We start from the raw sequence: 25,764 nt of genomic DNA, 5'->3' as shown, positions 1-25,764 counted from the left end.
GATCATCTTGAATGGCGGTGCAGGCTCGAAGGGCAGAATGGCCTACTCCTGCATCTATTGTCTATTGTCTATTCCCTGCCTATTCACGTATCTGTCAAGATGGCTCTTGAACGTTGCTATCATATCCACTTCCACCACCTCCTCTGGCTGTACATTCCAGGCACTCACCATACTCTGTGGAATAAACACTTGCCCCTCAAGTCTTCTTTAAAACTTACCCCCTTCTATCTTAAACCTGTGGCAGCACAGTGGTTAGTACTTCTGCCTCACAGTGCCAAGGTTTGATTCCAGTTTGCGTGGAGCTTGCACATTCTCCCTGAGTCTGCATGCGTTTCCACTGGATGCTCCGGATTCCCCCCACACTCCAACAATGTGCAGATTAGGTGGATTAGCCATGATAAAAACAAGATTATGAGATTAGGGTGGGGAGCTGGGTCTGGGTAGTATGCAAGGTCAGTGCAGGCTCGATGGATCAAATGGCCTCTTTCTGCACTGTCAGGGTTCTATGTCACCTGGTAATTCTCTTCTAAAGCATTTATATATTAGGAACAACAGCTGACCCAAAACAGGCTGAGCCCAAAATATTGAATGTTTTCAAGAAGGAATTAGATATAATTCCTAAGGCTAAAGGATTCAAAGGGCATGGGGTGAAAGCAGGAATAGGGGACTGAGTGGGATGATCAGCCATGGCAGAGCAAGCTAATTGGGCACAATTGGCTTGTTCCTCTTATTAGGTAAAAACAATGACTGCAGATGCTGAAAATCAAATACTGGATTAGTGGTGCTGGAAGAGCACAGCAGTTCAGGCAGCATCCAACGAGCAGCGAAATCAACGTTTCGGGCAAAAGCCCTTCATCCTGATGAAGGGCTTTTGCCCGAAACGTTGATTTCGCTGCTCGTTGGATGCTGCCTGAACTGCTGTGCTCTTCCAGCACCACTAATCCAGTATTGTTCCTCTTATTGTCTACATTTCTATGTATTTTGAAACTCTTGTCATCTAATTCCTAATTTCCTCATGATTGAAACATACTCTTAGTATCTCTCCTGCCCAGCCCCATCAGAATCTTATGTTTTAATAAAATCACTTCTCCCATTCTTCTAAACTCCAAGAATATAAACCTAAACTGTTCAACCTTTCTTTATAAGGCAAACATTTGAACTTTTTCTAATGCAGTTATGTTTCTCCTTGAGTAAGGTGACCAAATTATGTCTGGTACTCCAGTTACTATACAGGTCTACATCACAGAAAAAGGCCCTTCCATCCATTGAGTCTGTGCTGGTCAAATAAGCACCTGACTGGTACAGAACTGCCAATGTCTTGGTTGGGGTGGGAATGCTGATTTTAGAGTTGTCTGCGAAATGGTTATTGATCTTGGGCTGTTTGCTGGCTTGAGGGAGAGGTTAAAATAACTTCTAGAGGGTCAGGTGCGAACTGTATTCTGCAGATTACTCTTTGTACTGAATCTCACATTCCCCCCACCTCCTCCCATCGATAATCTCACCATTCTGATGTTACTGATACTCTGTCCCTCTCTCCGTCTCCAGCTCTATTGGGGAGTCACAGTGGGAGTTGGAGCTGTTTGCACTGCAGGAGAGCAACGCGAAGCTGGTTCAGGCACTGCATGAATCAAATGTCACTGTTGAGCAATGGAAAAAACAGCTGTCAGCTTATAAAGAAGAGACAGAAAAACTGCGAGACCGGGTGAGAGTCTTACTGCAGGAATGCCTCTGGCTCTGTGGACAGGGGTAATGGAACAGCACTCTTGTCCCCTGGATTTATCCATTCCATGCCAGCACTGTGCCTGGCCCCTGACATCTCTTTGCATAACTGGAGCCAAATGATCTCTCACAAGCCGATGAAAAATGTTACTGAGTTAGTGACATCCTTTGCTGCTGTTAATACAAGGTGGACACTAAAATCCAAAGCTAGAGGATCCTAGGACTCTGACTTTGGCAAGCACCCCCCCCCCCCCCTCCCCACCCAAAAAAAAATCACAAACCTGGTTACAGTTTGGAAGCACTAGCTTTTGGAGCGCTGCCCCTTCATCAGGTGGTTGTGGACTCTAAGATCATAAGACAGAATTTATAGCAAAAGATTACAGCATCATGCAACTGAAATGATATTTGAACAAACCTGGATTGTTGTTCAGTTTTCTATCTTTTAGGATGGGTTGCAGATTTCAGTTCATTAATTTGTAAATCCCAGAACTTCATTTAAGTCACCTTCTTTTATAAAGTTTCAGTAGCACATCACACCTTCTTGAGATAAGTTAAGGTTTTATAACAAAAGGTGACATCTCGCTCAGACAATGCATTAAAGGTGTGAGGTTAGAGTTTGTCTGTATCCCAATCTTGAGTCAGACTGGTTCTATTTCCAAAGTGGAATTTACAAATTATTATATATATTGACTGCCTGCAGGTTGTGCATTTTTTGAGCAAAATAGAATATATCTGTAAATATAATTCTGCAAATACAAATTCACCCATAAACTTTTATGTGTGTGAGTGTGCATCCCCACAAACTCCCCCAAAGTGAAAGAAGTGCTTTTCTGCTGGTAGCTAATAATTTCTCATTGTTTTCTCTCCCTCACCTTGCCACCTCCTACCCTTTCTATCCTCTGCCTTTTACCCAACACACACCTTTCTCCACCCCATACCTTTCTCACTTTTCTACCCTTCACTCTTAATCCTGTCCTGTCCACTACACCTCATCACTTCTCTCCTTCCTCCTCTCCTACCCCTTTCCCATCCCCTCTCCTATCCACACACCAATTGCAGGTTATTGAGCTCGAATCACAAGGTGAGGCAGTTGTAACAGTTGCAACTCGAAATACGGACCTCAGCCAGTCAGTGGAAGAGCTTGAGACGCTGTTAAAGGAAAAGGAGGAGGTAATCTTACCTCTCTGACATCACTGAAACACTCAGGGCAATAATCTCCACAGGGGTCCATGTTGGGACCACAACTATTCACATTATAAGTTAACAATCTGCACAAAGGAACTATAAGGGCATTGTTGCTAAATTTGCAGATGACACAAACTTAGGTGGAGGGATATGTAGTATTGAGGAAGTGGGAAGGCTGCAGAAGGACTCAGACAAGACAGGAGAGGGGCAAAGAAGTGGTAATATAATATGGATGTGTGTGATTACGCACTTTGGTAGAATGACTAGAGATGCAGGTCCTTTTCAAAATGGGAAAAGGCTTCAGAAATCTGCAGCATCAAGGGACTTGGGAGTTCAGATTCAGGATTCTCTTAAGATTGACATGCAATTTAGTTGGCAACAAGGCAAATGCAATGTTTGAAATTCAAGATGGGCTAGAACATAAGACAGAGATATACTGCTGAGGCTGTTCAGACCACATTTGGATTATTGTGAGCAGTTTTGGGCACCACAGCTAAGGAACGATATGCTGGTGTTAGAGGGGATTCAGAGGAGGTATAAAGAATGATACCAGGGATTATGGACTTATCAGATGAGAAGCAGTTGAGGACTCTGGATCTGTACTGAACAGAGTTTAGAAAGATGAGAGGCAGTCTCATAGAAATTAACAGAATTCCAAGGGCCTGGATAGAGTGGATGTGGAAAGGCATTTCTAGGAGAGACAGAAACCACAAAGTGAAGGGACAACCCTTTAGAGTTTTTTTTTTAAGATTAGTTTCCCTACAGTATGGAAACAGGCCCTTCGGCCCTACAAGTCCACACTGACCCTCTGAAGATTAACCCACCCAGACCCATTCCCCTACCCTACATTTACTGAAACACCTAACACTACGGGCAATTTAGCATGGCCAATTCACCTGACCTGCACATCTTTGGACTGAGAGGGGAAACCGGAGCACCCGGAGGAAACCCACACAGACATGGGGAGAATGTGCAAACTCTACACAGACAGTCACCCGAGGTGGGATTTGAACCTGGGTCCCTGGTGCTGTGAGGCTGCAGTGACTGAGATGAGGAGGAATTTCTTCAGCCAGAGGGTAGTAACTCTGTGGAACTCATTGCCACAGAGGGCTGTGGAGGCCAAGTCATTGACTGTATTTAAGACAGAGATAGGTTGGCTCTTAATTAGTAAGGGGATCGAAGGTTATGGGAGAAGGCAGAATGGAGTGAAGAAATATATCAGCCATGATCGAATGGCTAAGCTGATCCAATAGGCTAAATGATCTAATTCCACTCCTATATTTTATGGTCTAATGGTCTCACCCCTCTGAAACATTAAGGGCCATGATCTCATGTCTCTGAATTGAACTGTACAGATCATAAACACTAGCCTGCAGCAGTTGAAACAAAAGGCTGGTTTGAGTTCTATACACTTTGTCTCATTTTGGAAGCCATGCTTTGTCCCTTGGTGTGTGTAAACATGCCATTTGTCTGTGATGAGTTCAGGCTATCTGCATGTTTAGAGTCCTGAGCTGAGCAAAGGAGAGAAAGATGATCTAGCAAGAATCCAAAGAGATTTATTGAACATAGGAGTCTGGTATCGGAGTCCAGTTTCCCTGTCCCATGACATTGTGTTCTCTGTGCAGCAAAGGGCCCACCCCTGGCTCCATCTGCCCCTTGGACCCAGAAAAGTCTGTCCTCCCCCTTGGTAACATGATCTCCCCGGTGTTAAAAACTCTTTGTGCTTGATTATTCTGATTCTCACAGGAGATCCAGATGCTGAGAAGCCAGAAGTCTGATGTAACCGATTTAGAAAGTGACCGGGAGGAAGCCCTGCTCAGACTGCAGGTACAGTCAGAAGTGGAGGTTGGGTTGTGTGTTTGATGCGTTGTCCAGTTCACTTCCTACAAGAGCTCTATAATCAGCAAGTAGACCAGGCTGTGTGCCTGGACAGAGCAGCATCTTACTGAATCTCACTGAATGTTTGACGGTTTTTCTCAGGAAGTTGAGAGCCGGAATGCTGATCTGGAGCAGCAGCTACAGGATGTGGAGCAGACACTGGTTGACTGTGTGAATGATCGAGAGAGGATTCAGTGCGATGCACGAAAGCTGCTGGATATCCTTGACGTCAAGCTTTATGAATTGAACGATTTGCGACATGGTTTAGCTAAAATTGCCGAGAAGGAGGAAAAGTCTTGAAATGTATGACTGGCCTGAGAGCAGCGCATCAATTGTTTCACTTTGATGTCCGTTGTTCCTCAATCTCAGCAATCTCAATATCATCAATCACTGATCCCCATTCCCATCATTCTACTTGACATTCACTTCTATTTCACCAACTCAGATGAGGTCACAGGATCTGAGCAGCAATAGCACTGACCTCTCAGGTATTTCTGTGAATCAGCATTTCACCGCCAGGTCCAGAAGGTGCAAATCCAAAGCTGCAGCTTATCCCTGCCGTGGTTCACTCTTGGCTTCCAATCAACTAATTCCTCAATGGCTGTTTTGCTTATATCAATTACACTGAAATGCTTCTTCTGTTTATTCAAATCTCCTTTTACATCTATAACTGAATGAGCTTACTGGCCATTCAGTAAGTGAGCAAATGGCCTAATTTCATTCTCAGAAGACACTTTGTTCAAGATGACACAATATGAACCTGATAAAATAAACCAGTCAGCAAGACCTACATACCTCATTGTAACACTCTGATGTACCCCACACCCTTCGCTGGAGCACTCTGATGTACCCTTTGTTGGAACACTCTGATATATCCCCCATCCCTGTCTCACATTTGACACTACACCTTGGATCAGAATTTCAATCTCAAGTTGGGTTGTGGGTGTTGGGAAATTGAAAGTATCTGTAACGATGGATTCCTCATTGCTGTAGAGCAGATGATGGCTGTAGTCAGGCAGGGTGCTCCTGGAGAAAGTTCAGGAGCAGCCAAAGGGCCTGCCAGATCTTTAAAAGGAGCTATCTCTCAGTCACCATAATAACAGAAAAGCCTTCATGTTCCCTCACCAGCTTTTCATCTTCATGTATTTTGTCTATTAGCTCAGGGCCCCATGGCCCTACATGCTGCTTAATGCCTAGTTATGATACCTCAAACAACCCATGATCCTATGCCAGGCTATGGCACCTCAATGCCCATTCACCCACTATATAGAAGCATTGAAGGTTGGATGTGTAGAAAAAATGTTGAAGAAATTATTTGTTGATATTTAAAAAGTTCTCCATATTACAGCCAATAAATGTGTCAAACGTAAGAAATGGGATTAAAAGCAGATCAGTTGGTCCCACAAACCTGCTCAGACATTCAATATTATCATGGGCGCTCTGGTTACTCCACATTCCCATGAGTCCCAATAATTGTTCACCCCACTGCTCATCAAGGATCCAACTATCCCACCTTAAAATGTTCAAAAACTGCTTCCACTGCTTTTTGAGGAAAATAGAAGGCTTACAAGTAATATACATAAGTTGAGTGAGTGGGCAAATATATGCCAGCTGCAGGTTAATGTGGATAAGTATGAAGTTATCCAATTTGGGAGGAAATACTGAATGTCAGAAGATCATATAAATGGTGATAGATTGGGATACATTGATGTACAAAGGGACCTGGGTGTCCTTGTACACAAATCACTGAAAGCAAGAATGTAGGCGTAGTAAGTAGTTAAGAAGGCAAATTATATGTTGGTTTTCATTGCAAGGGGATGAGAGTGTAAAGAAATAAGTCTTATTGCAGCTGTACCAGGTTTTGGTGAGACCACACCTGTAGTATTTTATGCTGCTTTAGTCTCTACCAAAGTAAGGATATACAGTGGCAGTTCATCATATGAGGAGAAAGTGCACCAACTTTATTCACTGGAGTGTAGAGGCACTCTATTTGAAACACAGAAAATTCTGACATGACTGGATGTGTTGCCCCCCCCCCCCCCTGGTTTGGGAGGGGAGTTCTTAAATAAGGGGTCATGGTCTCAGGATACAGGATATGCCATTTCAATTGAGATGGGAAGAAATTTCTTGACTGAAAGGGTGGTGAACCTGTGGAATTCTCTAACACAAAGCTGTGGTGACGAAGTCACTGAATATATTTTTTAAAAAAGCTAGATTTCTAGACACTAAAGGTATCAATGGCATTATGAGAGACTAAGAGACTGCAATAAGATGGAGGATCAGCCATGACTATACTGAATGGTGGACTGGGTTTGATAGGCCAAAATGACTGTTCCTATTTTGTATGTTTCCAGGCTTTCTAATGATGACTGACAGTTAACTGTCAAGCTTTCATTAAACAGTAAATCAGGCAGATTGATACATTAATCGGAGGAATGAAACAGGAATGTCTGATATTACTTAAATGGCTATCATGTATTTTATTGATTCATCCCAATTCTATATAAAAAAAATAACAGGCCTTTTACTGTTTCTCTCTCTACAGTTGCTGCCAGACTTGCTGAGTTTCTTAAGTACTTTTTATTTTTAAGCCTTCAAACTGTGTCACTGGTAACTGATTCACCTGCCACTAAACAGTTTATCCTTATTTGTTTCCTTTGTTCTTTAATGGGATGTAGGCATCACTGGCAAGCATGATAGCAGCAGCATTTGTCGCCTATTCCAAGTTTCATTTGAACTGTTTTATGTCTCTCGATCATTTCTGAGGACAGTTAGGAGTCAACCACATTGTTGTGGGTCTGAAGTCACATGTAAACCAGATCATTTAAGGGTAGAATATTTCCTTCCCTAAAAGACATTTTGGATTTATAATAAGCAATGAAAGCTTCATGATCACCATCACTGAGAATGGCTCACTATTCCAGGTTTATTGATTGAATTCAATCAATTTACTCTTTCAATACTCTTTAAAATGTTGAACACTTTAACTAAAACTTCTCTTACTGTTCTCTCTTGTAAAGAGAACAATGTCAGCTACTTTGGGTCTCTCACATTCACTGAAGCCCCTTATCCCTGGTACCATTTGAGTAAATCACTTCTACATCTGCTCTATGACATCCTTCTTGAACTAGGGTGTTCAGTGTGAGACACATTACTTCAGCTGGGGCTTAGTCAGTGATTTATAAAGTTTCAGCATAACTTCCTTATCCTTGTACTTTGTCTTTTTAAATATAGCACAGGATCCCTTACTTTGTCATTGTACTCTGCTTTAAAGATTTACATACACACTTCCAGGTCTCTCTCTGTTTCTGCAGTCCTTTTAAAATTGTATAATTTAGTTTATTTTGCCTTTCATTATTCTTCCCACCAAAATGTAACATATCACATTTTTCTGCACTACAGTATATTGCATTGCCTGACAGTCTGTGTCCTTGTGAACTCTAGTATTAGCCGCTTCATTTTTCACTGCAATTACGTTTTGTATTATCTGCAAAATTTTAAATTATACTCTGTATTCCCAAGTGCAAGCCATGAGTACATATCAAAAAGAGCAGTGATCCCAACACCTATCCCTGGGGAACACCAGAGTATACTGAGCCTATGTCCTGTGAATGAATAAGAAAACAACATGCCTCCAGTCTGAGAAACACCCACTCACTTCAACCATCTACTTTCTGACTTTTAGCCAGTTTCTTGTCCGTGCTGCCAGTATTTCTTTAAAGCCATGGGCTACAATTTTGTTAACAAGCCAATGATGTGGTATTTTATCAAGGATCTTTTCAATGTCCTAGGGTCAAATATCTCTGATTACTGGTTCTCAGTGTCATTTATATGTACTGTTTTTAATGATTCACACAGCTGTTTATGATGTGTGCGCTAATGTTTATGAATTAATCCCCAAAGGTTCTATAACCTTGTTTATAGGTGGCAGCAGACTAGTATAGTTAGTAAGTGATGGAGAACATAGATTTATGTAGCATTAGATGTGTGTTCAAGTTTGATTACTGAGCTGTACATTTTAATTAATGTAGCTCAATGTGCTGTGCAGCCCTTCAGAGTGAAGTTTGCTTTTATGGAGGATTAGAACTTGGAGCTCAGAATCCCAAACAGTGATTGTCAGGGATCAGATGAAATGGATTGCTGATCTGACCACGAAAATAGATTTAATTAAGTGTCTGATTTCTGCAAGTGACTACATCAACCTGGTCTCTATTTCTTAAATAAACCTTAACTTGTAAAGTTAATCTTGATCTTCTTCCGTGTTTCACCAAGTTTATTGAGTCACGTCAGGTAGATATGAGGTTACAGTTTGAGTGGTAAATGTCACCCAGCATTCCTGCTCCTTATCAATACTCAGTGAATTTTAGGTTAGAGAGAGAAGGGAAATTAGGTAGTGGCCCTGCTCCTGATCACTGGCCAGTGACCACTGCTGTGCAATTTAGATTGGAACTATAATACTGGTTGAATAGTGACTCACCAACATCTCTCTCTCTCTCTCTCTCTCTATTTTATCTCCATGTTCCTGTCTTCCTATGATGCTATGTTGGAGCTCTGCATGAGCTATCCGAGTGAACTGTGTCCTGCCTGTCACTGGTATGAGAGTCAGTATTGGTTCACCTAGAACTCAATGCTCCTGGGACCTGTTTGCATTTTGTTGCTTCCAGTGGCAAAGGAAAAATGTTCACTTTGCTAATCCCCTCATATTTACCAAATTTTTTAAATGATTGGCAGTCTGAAATGATGAACTTCTTTCATTTTCCAAGCCAAAGACTCTCAAGTTGAACACTAAGAATTAGGCTTTTCTTAAAATGTAGAAATAATTCCAAAACAAACCAAAGCTTATCCTCAAACCCCAACCTTCTCACCCACTTGATCCCCGATTCTATAAACCCAATTCTATAAAACACAAGTTGCCACTTCGTCCATTTTTTATGAGAAACAAGAACTCCACATTTCTGACAGGCTGAGGGCTCCCTCACAAATTAGGAGCTAAAGTTCCATTCTGACATTTCTCCCATAGTGCAGAACTGTCAGGGAAATACAAACCATGCTCCATTTTCACAGCAGCCATGTTCTTAAAGATCCAGCATCAGAGACAGCCATTTTGACAGCGTCTGTCAAATGATAAATGTTAGGAGAAAGTGTTGGAGGGGGTATGGGGTAGGGTGCTTGGGCCTAGAATGCAAGGTGGCAAGTGGCCCAAGTGAGTGATGCAGTGTTTTAGGGTGGGTTGGGATGGGTGGGAGAAATCTGGTCTGACAGGGGCTGTTCAGGTCCCGAGAAGTCAGATTCAAAGCAGGGTGGAGTGTCAGGTCAGATACTGGGACTGTAAGGGGTCTGAAGAGGTAAGTATGATGGCAACTAAATTGTTAGGAGTTACATTATATGTTTAAAAGTCTAACTGCTCCTGCGAACTATTTACATATTTTCATTGGAATCCTCTAATCTCTCCAATTTAAATGGATACTTTCAAACAGTACCCGCATAGGGGAATTGCCCAGCGGAATATTCCATTTCCAGGGCAATTACTTCAGAGTCTGCTACATGGGAATTCCATTGAGTCCCCAGGTGCAACTCCCACCTACACTGGAGCAACAATTATGCCTGGCCTTCATAAAAAGTGGCACCCTCCTTCAGCCATAAATTCATATGGGATGTAAATAAAACACAGTCATCTGGAAACTACATCCCAATCAGACCCTGGACCAATGAGCACTCAGTCAGGCTACACACCAATCATCAAACTTTGTGTTAAAACTCTCAAGATTGTTTAGATTAGAAATTATATGGTATTTATTCCTTGGATAAATAATTAGAATTAATAATTACTATAGAATCACTAGAGAACTTTGATATTTGTATAAAATAAACTAAACTTTGTTAACATATTAGAGATTCATTAAATTCTGCAATTTATAATCAGGACACACATTGAGTACAGTACATAGATTATACATAGCACATCAGCAATTGTGTACATGACGTATGCAGTATACATGGAGGCAGAATGTGTACTTTAGACAGCAGCAGAAAGGTTTATGTGACATATGTACACAATATGTACGATCTCTGGGTAGTGTATTTGATTATACTAACCGTATTTCATGCATACAGTATCTACAATATTTATATGGAGCAGAACATATCATATCAACACTTAGCTTCAGACTGTGAGATTCTAATTTTGACTGATAACCTGTTAATAATCCAATCCTATATAAGCCTTTTAAAAGTTGAAAGAAATTGTAAAGTCTTTCTCTGAACAAACAAATAAAGTGCATCATCAAACTATCCTGACATCTGTTTCTTTCCTAATCAAAACTCAGATCTTAGATTGTCAAACATCAGCACAATGATGATCACTCACCGTGTAATTATTCAGCAGGGTACGGCTCACGCACTGTGTAACTGTACAGAGACAATATTTTTTTAGCAGGGTAAGGGTTACTTACTGTGTATTTAACAGTAACCTTTACTTCTAGATTCTCCCATAAGAGGCAATATCTCCTCACCTACCCTGTCAAGACCCTTCGTTATCTCATATGTTTCACTTAAATTATCTTTTAATCTTCTGAATTCCAGCAGATACCAGGCAAACCTGTACAACGTTTTCAAATAAGACATCCACCCCACTCCCATTCTAGGTATTATTCCAAAATCATCTCTGAATTTGCCTCCCTCCACATTGCACAGCTTTGCAATCTCAAACTATTTAGATATGTTTTTCTTAAATTCTTCTCAAAATTGACAATTTCACATTTTCCACACAATGTTTACCATTTGCCAGATCTTTATCCAATCACTTTAACATATCCTGATCTGTTTGCAATCTGGTGTCCTCTTCACAACTTACTTTCCTTAGTATCTTTGTGTCAGCAGCAAACTTTGCAACCATATCCTTTCATCCTGGTCATTAATTTCATCAGTGGGTATACAATCCGAGCTAGCTTCAGATGGAATAGGCAGGCCCCTTGCAGAAGCAGAACTGTGGGAATAGTGCAAACAGAAAGATTTTTAAAAAGTCAATACTAGCAGAAGGGGGAGAGGCCTGGGTCCAGGCACAACACCAACAAGACAGGGGGAAGAAGTGGGAATAAAGGGGGGGGGGGGGGGGGGGGGGGGAGAAGAGCGAGGGTGGTGGAGGAGGAAGGGAAGGGAGATGGGAGGATGAACATAAGAACTAGGAGCAGGAGTAGGCCATCCGGCCCTTCGAGCCTGCTCTGCCACTCAATAAGGCCATGGCTGATCTTTTTATGGACTCAGCTCCACTTATAGAATCATAGAGATGTACAGCATGGAAACAGACCCTTCAGTCCAACCCGTCCATGCCGACCAGATATCCCAACCCAATCTAGTCCCACCTGCCAGCACCCGGCCCATATCCCTCCAAACCCTTCCTGTTCATGTACCCACCCAAATGCCTCTTGAATGTTGCAATTGTACCAGCCTCCACCACATCCTCTGGCAGCTCATTCCATACACATACCACCCTCTGTGTGAAAAAGTTGCCCCTTAGGTCTCTTTTATATCTTTCCCCTCTCACCCTAAACCTATGTCCTCTAGTTCTGGACTCCCCGACCCCAGGGAAAAGACGTTGTCTATTTATCCTATCCATACCCCTCATAATTTTGTAAACCTCTATAAGGTCACCCCTCAGCCTCCGATGCTCCAGGGAATTTTCACCATATCCTTTAATTCCTTTATTTTTCAAAAAAAGTCTCAACCTTAGCTTTAAAAATGATTTCTGAAGTAGTGTCAACTACTTCCCTGGGCAAGGAATTCCATAGATTAACAACCCTCTGGGTGAAAAAGTTCCTTCTCAGTTCAATTCTAAACCTGCTTCCTCTAATCAAAGGCCAGACCTTTGCCCACTTACTCAATGTATCTATGCTCCTCTGCAAAGTTTCACAGTCCTCTGCACACTTTGCTCTGCCACTCATCTTAGTGTCATCAGTAAATTTTGACACCGTATACATAGTCCCCGACTGAAATCATCTATATAAATTGTAAATAATTGTGGTCCCAACACAGATCCCCGAGGCACACCACTCGTCACTGATTGTTAGCCAGAATAGCACTCATTTATCCCCACTCTTTGCTTCCTGTCAGTCAACCAATCCTCTATCCACTCTAATGGTCTACCTCTAACACCTTAGAGGTATCCTTAGAGGTATGCTGCATCCTTAGCTTATGCAGCAACCTCATGTGTGGCACCTTGTCGAAAGCCTTTTGGAAATCTAGATACACCTAGGGAGACAGAGAGGAGGAGGAAATGGGAAGAGGTGGATTGGGGGCGGGGGATAGGGAACAAAGACAGAGAATGGTGGAAGGGGAAAGGAAGAGAAAGGGGTGAAAGGGAAGGAGGGCAATAGAACAGAAAGGGTAAAAGAAAAGGGTGGGGAGAAGTGAGGGAATTGAATGCACTACTCTAAAAGTGGCCTGATCTTATACATAGAATAAGTAAATCTCTGGTACATGGACAGTTAATGAAGCCACTCAGATCTTTTCTCTTTTTACTTACACATGACAAATTAAGTCTTCGAGGTTCACCATACTCTATTTACAGGCAACCTCTTGACCTATAGCTGAGGTGATAGCGGGGCCCAATTAATGAATGCCACCCCCCCCTTATTCTTTGGTGAGGGACCTTACATGGTGGTCTTTCCTCATCGCACCTTGGCAGCAGCTGCCCCAAGCTTCAGTTCCTCCCTCAGCGCATGGTCCTGGACTTTGGAATGTGCCAGTCTGCAACACAATTAGGTGGGCAGCACAGTGGTTAGCACTGCCGCCTCACAGCGCCAGAGACCCGGGTTCAATTCCCGACTCAGGCGACTGACTGTGTGGAGTTTGCACATTCGCCCCGTGTCTGCGTGGGTTTCCTCCGGGTGCTCCGGTTTCCTCCCACAGTCCAAAGATGTGCAGGTCAGGTGAATTGGCCATGCTAAATTGCCTGTAGTGTTAGATGAGGGGTAGATGTAGGGGTCTGGGTGGGTTGCGCTTCAGCGGGGCGGTGTGGACTTGTTGGGCTGAAGGGCCTGTTTCCACACTGTAAGTAATCTAATTCAATTGGAAGACCAGCAAGTTTCAGGCAAAGCAAAGAGCATCTTTTACCAAGTTGATTATCTTCCAGGCGCAGCTGATGTTCGTCTAGGTGTGCATCCCAGGAACAGAACCAGAGCACGGCATCCCACAAGTGGCCCATCCAATGTCCTGCACACCGCAACATAATCTCCCAACTACTACATTTAATTCACTGACCAATAAAAGTAAGCATATCAAATGCCTTCTTCACGACCCTGACTACCTGTGACACCAATCTGAAGGAACTATGAACCCACACTTTAAGGTCTCTCTGTTTAGCAGCTCCCCACATCCTAACCATTAAGGTCCTGCCCTGATTTGCCTTTCAAAATGCAGCACTAAACATTTATCTAAATTAAACTCCACCTGCCACTCGTCTGCCCAGCAAATACAGTCCAACTGGGGAAGGGGGAGGGGAAGAAGGGGAAGGGGAGATGCAGATACTGTATCGGAGTGGGGGAGGGGACATGGATCTCCGTCTCCCAGCAACGGCTGGGTCAACCCTGACCCCGCCCCACAATCACATGGCCCGGCCACTCTCCCAAATGACAGGCGCCATTCACGCGGCATGAACCTTCCGCTTCAAAACTCTCAGCCAGGGCGACGCTGTCCATATGACTCCGCCCCACGTTAACCACAGCCCGCCCAACGGTGGCCTGACCCCGCCCCCCCATGCGTCATGGTGCTGACGTTCCGGTGACCGCACACTTATCAATATGGGCCCGCCCCTCAATGGGATGACATACAATACCTCTCACCCTGGACCCGCCCCTCGGTGACACAGGCCCTGCCCCTCGTTGACTCAGGCCCCGCCCCTCGGAGCTACAAGCCCCGCCCCTCGTTGACTCAGGCCCCGCCGCTTGACCTGTGCCCCGTAAGGACTGCACATGCGCGCCGCCATTTGCTTTAGGAGGCCACAGGCTCCGTCTGAACAGGTTTGAACTTCAATGTCTGTTCAACTTCAAAACGCGAATATTATACTGCGGACCACTCAATCTCCAATATATTATCATGCAGTTAAAGTAAACTAGAGATAATATTGTGTAGCTGTCTCTCTGTGTAACACTGGGGTACAGTACTGGTGGGGACAGGTCTGTCACTGTATAACACTGGGATACAGTACTGGTGGGGACAGGTCTGTCACTGTATAACACTGGGATACAGTACTGGTGGGGACAGGTCTGTCACTGTATAACACTGGGATACAGTACTGGTGGGGACAGGTCTGTCACTGTATAACACTGGGGTACAGTACTGGTGGGGACAGGTCTGTCACTGTATAACACTGGGATACAGTACTGGTGGGGACAGGTCTGTCACTGTATAACACTGGGATACAGTACTGGTGGGGACAGGTCTGTCACTGTATAACACTGGGATACAGTACTGGTGGGGACAGGTCTGTCACTGTATAACACTGGGATACAGTACTGGTGGGGACAGGTCTGTCACTGTATAACACTGGGGTACAGTACTGGTGGGGACAGGTCTGTCACTGTATAACACTGGGGTACAGTACTGGTGGGGACAGGTCTGTCCCTGTATAACAATGGGGTACAGTACTGGTGGGGACAGGTCTGTCCCTGTATAACAATGGGGTACAGTACTGGTGGGGACAGGTCTGTCCCTGTATAACACTGGGATACAGTACTGGTGGGGACAGGTCTGTCCCTGTATAACACTGGGGTACAGTACTGGTGGGGACAGGTCTGTCCCTGTATAACAATGGGGTACAGTACTGGTGGGGACAGGTCTGTCCCTGTATAACACTGGGGTACAGTACTGGTGGGGACAGGTCTGTCCCTGTATAACACTGGGATACAGTACTGGTGGGGACAGGTCTGTCACTGTATAACACTGGGGTACAGTACTGGTGGGGACAGGTCTGTCCCTGTATAACAATGGGGTACAGTACTGGTGGGGACAGGTCTGTCCCTGTATAACAATGGGGTACAGTACTGGTGGGGACAGGCCTGTCCCTGTATAACACTGGGGTACAGTACTGGTGGGGACAGGTCTGTCAGTGTATAACACTGGGGTACAGTACTGGTGGGGACAGGTCTGTCCCTGTATAACACTGGGGTACAGTACTGGTGGGGACAGGTCTGTCCCTGTATAACAATGGGGTACAGTACTGGTGGGGACAGGTCTGTCCCTGTATAACACTGGGGTACAGTACTGGTGGGGGACAGGTCTGTCCCTGTATAACACTGGGGTACAGTATTAGTGGGGACAGGCCTGTCACTGTATAACACTGGGATACAGTACTGGTGGGGACAGGCCTGTCACTGTATAACACTGGGGTACAGTACTGGTGGGGACAGGTCTGTCACTGTATAACACTGGGGTACAGTACTGGTGGGGACAGGCCTGTCACTGTATAACACTGGGGTACAGTCCTGGTGGGGGACAGGTCTGTCACTGTATAACACTGGGGTAAAGTACTGGTGGGGACAGGTCTGTCCCTGTATAACACTGGGAGACAGTACTGGTGGGGACAGGTCTGTCCCTGTATAACACTGGGATACAGTACTGGTGGGGACAGGTCTGTCCCTGTATAACACTGGGGTACAGTACTGGTGGGGACAGGTCTGTCCCTGTATAACACTGGGGTACAGTACTGGTGGGGACAGGTCTGTCCCTGTATAACACTGGGATACAGTACTGGTGGGGACAGGTCTGTCCCTGTATAACACTGGGATACAGTACTGGTGGGGACAGGTCTGTCCCTGTATAACACTGGGATACAGTACTGGTGGGGACAGGTCTGTCCCTGTATAACACTGGGATACAGTACTGGTGGGGACAGGTCTGTCCCTGTATAACACTGGGGTACAGTATTGGTGGGGACAGGTCTGTCCCTGTATAACACTGGGGTACAGTACTGGTGGGGACAGGTCTGTCCCTGTAAAACACTGGGGTACAGTACTGGTGGGGACAGGTCTGTCACTGTATAACACTGGGGTACAGTACTGGTGGGGACAGGTCTGTCCCTGTAAAACACTGGGGTACAGTACTGGTGGGGACAGGCCTGTCACTGTATAACACTGGGGTACAGTACTGGTGGGGACAGGTCTGTCACTGAAAAACACTGGGGTACAGTACTGGTGGGGACAGGTATGTCACTTTATAACACTGGGGTACAGTACTGGTGGGGACAGGTCTGTCACTGTATAACACTGGGGTACAGTACTGGTGGGTACAGGTCTGTCACTGTATAACACTGGGGTACAGTACTGGTGGGGACAGGTCTATTACTGTATAACACTGGGATACAGTACTGGTGGGGACAGGTCTGTCACTGTATAACACTGGGGTGCAGTACTGGTGGGAACAGGTCTGTCACTGTATAACACTGGGGTGCAGTACTGGTGGGGACAGGTCTGTCACTGTATAACACTGGGGTACAGTACTGGTGGGGACAGGTCTGTCACTGTATAACACTGGGGTACAGTACTGGTGGGGACAGGTCTGTCACTGTATAACACTGGGGTGCAGTACTGGTGGGAACAGGTCTGTCACTGTATAACACTGGGGTACAGTACTGGTGGGGACAGGTATGTCACTTTATAACACTGGGGTACAGTACTGGTGGGGACAGGTCTGTCACTGTATAACACTGGGGTACAGTACTGGTGGGGACAGGTCTGTCACTGTATAACACTGGGGTGCAGTACTGGTGGGAACAGGTCTGTCACTGTAAAACACTGGGGGACCGTACTGGTGGGGACAGGTCTGTCCCTGTATAACACTGGGGTACAGTACTGGTGGGGACAGGTCTATTACTGTATAACACTGGGGTACAGTACCGGTGGGGACAGGTCTGTCCCTGTATAACACTGGGGTACAGTACTGGTGGGGACAGGTCTATTACTGTATAACACTGGGGTACAGTACTGGTGGGGACAGGTCTGTCACTGTATAACACTGGGGTGCAGTACTGGTGGGGACAGGTCTGTCACTGTATAACACTGGGGTACAGTACTGGTGGGGACAGGTCTGTCACTGTATAACACTGGGGTGCAGTACTGGTGGGGACAGGTCTGTCACTGTATAACACTGGGGGACCGTACTGGTGGTGACAGGTCTGTCACTGTATAACACTGGGGTGCAGTACTGGTGGGGACAGGTCTGTCACTGTATAACACTGGGGTGCAGTACTGGTGGGGACAGGTCTGTCACTGTATAACACTGGGGTGCAGTACTGGTGGGGACAGGTCTGTCACTGTATAACACTGGGGTACAGTACTGGTGGGGACAGGTCTGTCACTGTATAACACTGGGGTGCAGTACTGGTGGGGACAGGTCTGTCACTGTATAACACTGGGGGACCGTACTGGTGGGGACAGGTCTGTCACTGTATAACACTGGGGTGCAGTACTGGTGGGGACAGGTCTGTCCCTGTATAACACTGGGGTGCAGTACTGGTGGGGACAGGTCTGTCACTGTATAACACTGGGGTGCAGTACTGGTGGGGACAGGTCTGTCCCTGTATAACACTGGGGTACAGTACTGGTGGGGACAGGTCTGTCACTGTATAATACTGGGGTACAGTACTGGTGGGGACAGGCCTGTCACTGTATAACACTGGGGTACAGTACTGGTGGGGACAGGTCTGTCCCTGTATAACACTGGGATACAGTACTGGTGGGGACAGGTCTGTCACTGTATAACACTGGGGTACAGTACTGGTGGGGACAGGTCTGTCCCTGTATAACAATGGGGTACAGTACTGGTGGGGACAGGTCTGTCCCTGTATAACAATGGGGTACAGTACTGGTGGGGACAGGCCTGTCCCTGTATAACACTGGGGTACAGTACTGGTGGGGACAGGTCTGTCAGTGTATAACACTGGGGTACAGTACTGGTGGGGACAGGTCTGTCCCTGTATAACACTGGGGTACAGTACTGGTGGGGACAGGTCTGTCCCTGTATAACAATGGGGTACAGTACTGGTGGGGACAGGTCTGTCCCTGTATAACACTGGGGTACAGTACTGGTGGGGGACAGGTCTGTCCCTGTATAACACTGGGGTACAGTATTAGTGGGGACAGGCCTGTCACTGTATAACACTGGGATACAGTACTGGTGGGGACAGGCCTGTCACTGTATAACACTGGGGTACAGTACTGGTGGGGACAGGTCTGTCACTGTATAACACTGGGGTACAGTACTGGTGGGGACAGGCCTGTCACTGTATAACACTGGGGTACAGTCCTGGTGGGGGACAGGTCTGTCACTGTATAACACTGGGGTAAAGTACTGGTGGGGACAGGTCTGTCCCTGTATAACACTGGGATACAGTACTGGTGGGGACAGGTCTGTCCCTGTATAACACTGGGAGACAGTACTGGTGGGGACAGGTCTGTCCCTGTATAACACTGGGATACAGTACTGGTGGGGACAGGTCTGTCCCTGTATAACACTGGGGTACAGTACTGGTGGGGACAGGTCTGTCCCTGTATAACACTGGGGTACAGTACTGGTGGGGACAGGTCTGTCCCTGTATAACACTGGGATACAGTACTGGTGGGGACAGGTCTGTCCCTGTATAACACTGGGATACAGTACTGGTGGGGACAGGTCTGTCCCTGTATAACACTGGGATACAGTACTGGTGGGGACAGGTCTGTCCCTGTATAACACTGGGGTACAGTATTGGTGGGGACAGGTCTGTCCCTGTATAACACTGGGGTACAGTACTGGTGGGGACAGGTCTGTCCCTGTAAAACACTGGGGTACAGTACTGGTGGGGACAGGTCTGTCACTGTATAACACTGGGGTACAGTACTGGTGGGGACAGGTCTGTCCCTGTAAAACACTGGGGTACAGTACTGGTGGGGACAGGCCTGTCACTGTATAACACTGGGGTACAGTACTGGTGGGGACAGGTCTGTCACTGAAAAACACTGGGGTACAGTACTGGTGGGGACAGGTATGTCACTTTATAACACTGGGGTACAGTACTGGTGGGGACAGGTCTGTCACTGTATAACACTGGGGTACAGTACTGGTGGGTACAGGTCTGTCACTGTATAACACTGGGGTACAGTACTGGTGGGGACAGGTCTATTACTGTATAACACTGGGATACAGTACTGGTGGGGACAGGTCTGTCACTGTATAACACTGGGGTGCAGTACTGGTGGGAACAGGTCTGTCACTGTATAACACTGGGGTGCAGTACTGGTGGGGACAGGTCTGTCACTGTATAACACTGGGGTACAGTACTGGTGGGGACAGGTCTGTCACTGTATAACACTGGGGTACAGTACTGGTGGGGACAGGTCTGTCACTGTATAACACTGGGGTGCAGTACTGGTGGGAACAGGTCTGTCACTGTATAACACTGGGGTACAGTACTGGTGGGGACAGGTATGTCACTTTATAACACTGGGGTACAGTACTGGTGGGGACAGGTCTGTCACTGTATAACACTGGGGTACAGTACTGGTGGGGACAGGTCTGTCACTGTATAACACTGGGGTGCAGTACTGGTGGGAACAGGTCTGTCACTGTAAAACACTGGGGGACCGTACTGGTGGGGACAGGTCTGTCCCTGTATAACACTGGGGTACAGTACTGGTGGGGACAGGTCTATTACTGTATAACACTGGGGTACAGTACCGGTGGGGACAGGTCTGTCCCTGTATAACACTGGGGTACAGAACTGGTGGGGACAGGTCTATTACTGTATAACACTGGGGTACAGTACTGGTGGGGACAGGTCTGTCACTGTATAACACTGGGGTGCAGTACTGGTGGGGACAGGTCTGTCACTGTATAACACTGGGGTACAGTACTGGTGGGGACAGGTCTGTCACTGTATAACACTGGGGTGCAGTACTGGTGGGGACAGGTCTGTCACTGTATAACACTGGGGGACCGTACTGGTGGTGACAGGTCTGTCACTGTATAACACTGGGGTGCAGTACTGGTGGGGACAGGTCTGTCACTGTATAACACTGGGGTGCAGTACTGGTGGGGACAGGTCTGTCACTGTATAACACTGGGGTACAGTACTGGTGGGGACAGGCCTGTCTCTGTATAACACTGGAGTACAGTCTTGATGGGGACAGGTCTGTCCCTGTATAGCACTGGGATACAGTACTGGTGGGGGACAGGTCTGTCCCTGTATACCACTGGGATACAGTACTGGTGGTGACAGGTCTGTCACTGTATAACACTGGGGTACAGTACTGGTGGGGACAGGCCTGTCACTGTATAACACTGGGGTATAATACTGGTGGGGACAGGCCTGTCCCTGTATAACACTGGGGTACAGTACTGGTGGGGACAGGCCTGTCCCTGTATAACCCTGGGGTACGGTACTGGTGGGGACAGGTCTGTCCCTGTATACCACTGGGATACAGTACTGGTGGTGACAGGTCTGTCACTGTATAACACTGGGGTACAGTACTGGTGGGGACAGGCCTGTCACTGTATAACACTGGGGTATAATACTGGTGGGGACAGGCCTGTCCCTGTATAACACTGGGGTACAGTACTGGTGGGGACAGGCCTGTCCCTGTATAACACTGGGATACAGTACTGTTGGGGACAGGTCTGTCGCTGTATAACACTGGGGTACAGTACTGGTGGGGACAGGTCTGTCACTGTATAACACTGGGGTACAGTACTGGTGGGGACAGGTCAGTCCCTGTATAACAATGGGGTACAGTACTGGTGGGGACAGGTCTGTCACTGTATAATACTGAGATACAGTACCGGTGGGGACAGGTCTGTCACTGTATAACACTGGGGTACAGTACTGATGGGGAGAGGCCTGTCTCTGTATAACACTGGAGTACAGTCCTGATGGGGACAGGTCTGTCCCTGTATAGCACTGGGATACAGTACTGGTGGTGACAGGTCTGTCACTGTATAACACTGGGGTACAATACTGGTGGGGACAGGCCTGTCCCTGTATAACACTGGGGTACAGTACTGGTGGGGACAAGTCTGTCACTGTATAACACTGGGGTACAGTACTGGTGGGGACAGGCCTGTCCCTGTATAACACTGGGGTACAGTACTGGTGGGGACAAGTCTGTCACAGTATAACACTGGGGTACAGTCCTGGTGGGGACAGGTCTGTCCCTGTATAACACTGGGGTACAGTACTGGGGGGGACAGGTCTGTCAGTGTATAACACTGGGGTACAGTACTGGTGGGGACAGGTCAGTCCCTGTATAACACTGGGGTACAATACTGGTGGGGACAGGCCTGTCCCTGTATAACACTGGGGTACAGTACTGGTGGGGACAGGCCTGTCCCTGTATAACACTGGGGTACAGTACTGGTGGGGACAGGCCTGTCCCTGTATAACACTGGGGTACAGTACTGGTGGGGACAGGCCTGTCCCTGTATAACACTGGGGTACAGTACTGGTGGGGACAAGTCTGTCACTGTATAACACTGGGGTACAGTGCTGGTGGGGACAGGCCTGTCCCTGTATAACACTGGGGTACAGTACTCGTGGGGACAGGCCTGTCCCTGTATAACACTGGGGTCCAGTACTGGTGGGGACAGGCCTGTCCCTGTATAACACTGGGGTACAGTACTGGTGGGGACAGGCCTGTCCCTGTATAACACTGGGGTACAGTACTGGTGGGGACAGGTCTGTCCCTGTATAACACTGGGGTCCAGTACTGGTGGGGACAGGCCTGTCCCTGTATAACACTGGGGTACAGTACTGGTGGGGACAAGTCTGTCACTGTATAATACTGGGGTACAGTACTGGTGGGGACAGGCCTGTCCCTGTATAACACTGGGGTACAGTACTGGTGGGGACAGGTCTGTCCCTGTATAACACTGGGGTACAGTACTGGTGGGGACAGGTCTGTCACTGCATAACACTGGGGTACAGTACTGGTGGGGACAGGTCTGTCCCTGTATAACACTGGGGTACAGTACTGGTGGGGACAGGTCTGTCACTGCATAACACTGGGGTACAGTACTGGTAGGGACAGGTCTGTCACAGTATAACACTGGGGTACAGTCCTGGTGGGGACAGGTCTGTCCCTGTATAACACTGGGGTACAGTACTGGTGGGGACAAGTCTGTCACTGTATAACACTGGGGTCCAGTACTGGTGGGGACAGGCCTGTCCCTGTATAACACTGGGGTACAGTACTGGTGGGGACAAGTCTGTCACTGTATAATACTGGGGTACAGTACTCGTGGGGACAGGCCTGTCCCTGTATAACACTGGGGTACAGTACTGGTGGGGACAGGTCTGTCCCTGTATAACACTGGGGTACAGTACTGGTGGGGACAGGCCTGTCCCTGTATAACACTGGGGTACAGTACTAGTGGGGACAGGTCTGTCCCTGTATAACACTGGGGTACAGTACTGGTGGGGACAGGTCTGTCACTGCATAACACTGGGGTACAGTACTGGTAGGGACAGGTCTGTCACAGTATAACACTGGGGTACAGTCCTGGTGAGGACAGGTCTGTCACTGTATAATACTGAGATACTGTACTGGTGGGGACAGGTCTGTCACTGTATAACACTGGGGTACAGTACTGATGGGGACAGGCCTGTCTCTGTATAACACTGGGGTACAGGACTGGTGGGGACAGGCCTGTCCCTGTATAACCCTGGGGTACGGTACTGGTGGGGACAGGTCTGTCACTGTATAATACTGAGATACTGTACTGGTGGGGACAGGTCTGTCACTGTATAACACTGGGGTGCAGTACTGATGGGGACAGGCCTGTCTCTGTATAACACTGGAGTACAGTCTTGATGGGGACAGGTCTGTCCCTGTATAGCACTGGGATACAGTACTGGTGGGGGACAGGTCTGTCCCTGTATACCACTGGGATACAGTACTGGTGGTGACAGGTCTGTCACTGTATAACACTGGGGTACAGTACTGGTGGGGACAGGCCTGTCCCTGTATAACACTGGGGTACAGTACTGGTGGGGACAGGCCTGTCCCTGTATAACACTGGGGTACAGTACTGGTGGGGACAGGTCTGTCCCTGTATAACACTGGGGTACAGTACTGGTGGGGACAGGCCTGTCCCTGTATAACACTGGGGTACAGTACTGGTGGGGACAAGTCTGTCACTGTATAACACTGGGGTACAGTACTGGTGGGGACAGGCCTGTCCCTGTATAACACTGGGGTACAGTACTGGTGGGGACAAGTCTGTCACTGTATAACACTGGGGTACAGTACTGGTGGGGACAGGCCTGTCCCTGTATAACACTGGGGTACAGTACTGGTGGGGACAGGTCTGTCCCTGTATAACACTGGGGTACAGTACTGGTGGGGACAGGTCTGTCAGTGTATAACACTGGGGTACAGTACTGGTGGGGACAGGTCAGTCCATGTATAACACTGGGATACAGTGCTGATGGGTACGGGTCTGTCACTGTATGACACTGGGGTGCAGTACACAAGGTGGCAGGTTTGTCCCTGTATAACATTGTGGTACAGTACTGGTTGAGACAGGTCTGTTGCTGTATAAAACTGGGGTACAATACTGTGGGGACAAGTCTGTCCCTGTGTGACGCTGGGGGACAGTGCTGGTGGGGACGGGTCTGTCAGTCTATAACAGTGGGGTATGGTAGTGGTGGGGACAAGTGCATCACTGTATGTCACTGGGGACAGTACTGGTGGGGACAGGTCTGTCCCTGTATAACACTGGGGTACAGTACTGGTGGGGACAGGTCTGTCCCTGTATAACAATGGGGTACAGTACTGGTGGGGACAGGTCTGTCCCTGTATAACACTGGGGTACAGTACTGGTGGGGGACAGGTCTGTCCCTGTATAACACTGGGGTACAGTACTGGTGGGGACAGGTCTGTCCCTGTATAACAATGGGGTACAGTACTGGTGGGGACAGGTCTGTCACTGTATAATACTGAGATACAGTACTGGTGGGGACAGGTCTGTCACTGTATAACACTTGGGTACAGTACTGATGGGGAGAGGCCTGTCTCTGTATAACACTGGAGTACAGTCCTGATGGGGACAGGTCTGTCCCTGTATAGCACTGGGATACAGTACTGGTGGGGGACAGGTCTGTCCCTGTATACCACTGGGATACAGTACTGGTGGTGACAGGTCTGTCACTGTATAACACTGGGGTACAATACTGGTGGGGACAGGCCTGTCCCTGTATAACACTGGGGTACAGTACTGGTGGGGACAAGTCTGTCACTGTATAACACTGGGGTACAATACTGATGGGGACAGGCCTGTCCCTGTATAACACTGGGGTACAGTACTGGTGGGGACAAGTCTGTCACTGTATAACACTAGGTTACAGTACTGGTGGGGACAGGCCTGTCCCTGTATAACACTGGGGTACAGTAATGGTGGGGACAGGCCTGTCCCTGTATAACACTGGGGTACAGTACTGGTGGGGACAAGTCTGTCACTGTATAACACTGGGGTACAGTACTGGTGGGGACAGGCCTGTCCCTGTATAACACTGGGGTACAGTACTGGTGGGGACAAGTCTGTCACTGTATAACACTGGGGTACAGTACTGGTGGGGACAGGCCTGTCCCTGTATAACACTGGGGTACAGTACTGGTGGGGACAGGTCTGTCACTGCATAACACTGGGGTACAGTACTGGTGGGGACAGGTCTGTCACAGTATAACACTGGGGTACAGTCCTGGTGGGGACAGGTCTGTCCCTGTATAACACTGGGGTACAGTACTGGTGGGGACAGGTCTGTCAGTGTATAGGACTGGGGTACAGGACTGGTGAGGACAGGTCTGTCCCTGTATAACACTGGGGTATAGTACTGGTGGGGACAGGTCTGTCAGTGTATAACACTGGGGTACAGGACTGGTGGGGACAGGTCTGTCAGTGTATAACAATGGGGTACAGTACTGGTGGGGACAGGTCTGTCACTGTATAACACTGGGG

General features: G+C 47.3%; 2 protein-coding genes and 1 long non-coding RNA gene across 4 annotated transcripts in view; 2 read left to right on the top strand and 1 right to left on the bottom strand.

Moving 5' to 3' along the window:
• LOC140494834 (homer protein homolog 3-like) overlaps positions 1-11,073 on the top strand; it is a 54,011-nt gene extending 42,938 nt beyond the window's left edge. For both annotated transcript variants that reach the window (XM_072594502.1, XM_072594500.1), the window contains 4 exons: positions 1,546-1,702; positions 2,779-2,889; positions 4,651-4,731; positions 4,885-11,073. In XM_072594502.1, the coding sequence (XP_072450603.1) occupies positions 1,546-1,702; positions 2,779-2,889; positions 4,651-4,731; positions 4,885-5,082 (547 nt within the window). In that variant the 3' untranslated portion in view covers positions 5,083-11,073. The remainder of the gene's footprint in view (positions 1-1,545; positions 1,703-2,778; positions 2,890-4,650; positions 4,732-4,884) is intronic.
• LOC140494835 (uncharacterized) overlaps positions 1-14,327 on the bottom strand; it is an 83,786-nt gene extending 69,459 nt beyond the window's left edge. Inside the window, exons 1-3 of the long non-coding RNA XR_011964047.1 lie at positions 14,230-14,327; positions 11,636-11,767; positions 11,150-11,190 (exon numbers count right to left, since the gene is read on the bottom strand). This is a non-coding gene — a long non-coding RNA (uncharacterized lncRNA). The remainder of the gene's footprint in view (positions 1-11,149; positions 11,191-11,635; positions 11,768-14,229) is intronic.
• Positions 14,328-14,720: 393 nt separating this feature from the next.
• The window catches only part of kxd1 (KxDL motif containing 1), a 122,410-nt gene continuing 111,366 nt past the window's right edge, over positions 14,721-25,764 (top strand). The window contains exon 1 of the mRNA XM_072594499.1: positions 14,721-14,798. The gene's annotated coding sequence lies outside the window, so the exon portion shown is untranslated. The remainder of the gene's footprint in view (positions 14,799-25,764) is intronic.

The sequence above is a fragment of the Chiloscyllium punctatum genome, chromosome 24, assembly GCF_047496795.1.
Source record: "Chiloscyllium punctatum isolate Juve2018m chromosome 24, sChiPun1.3, whole genome shotgun sequence".
In the NCBI taxonomy this organism is placed as follows: Eukaryota; Metazoa; Chordata; class Chondrichthyes; order Orectolobiformes; family Hemiscylliidae; genus Chiloscyllium; species Chiloscyllium punctatum.
The sequence above is the reverse complement of the archived record's forward strand: the minus strand, read 5'-3'. Positions and strand labels throughout refer to the sequence as shown.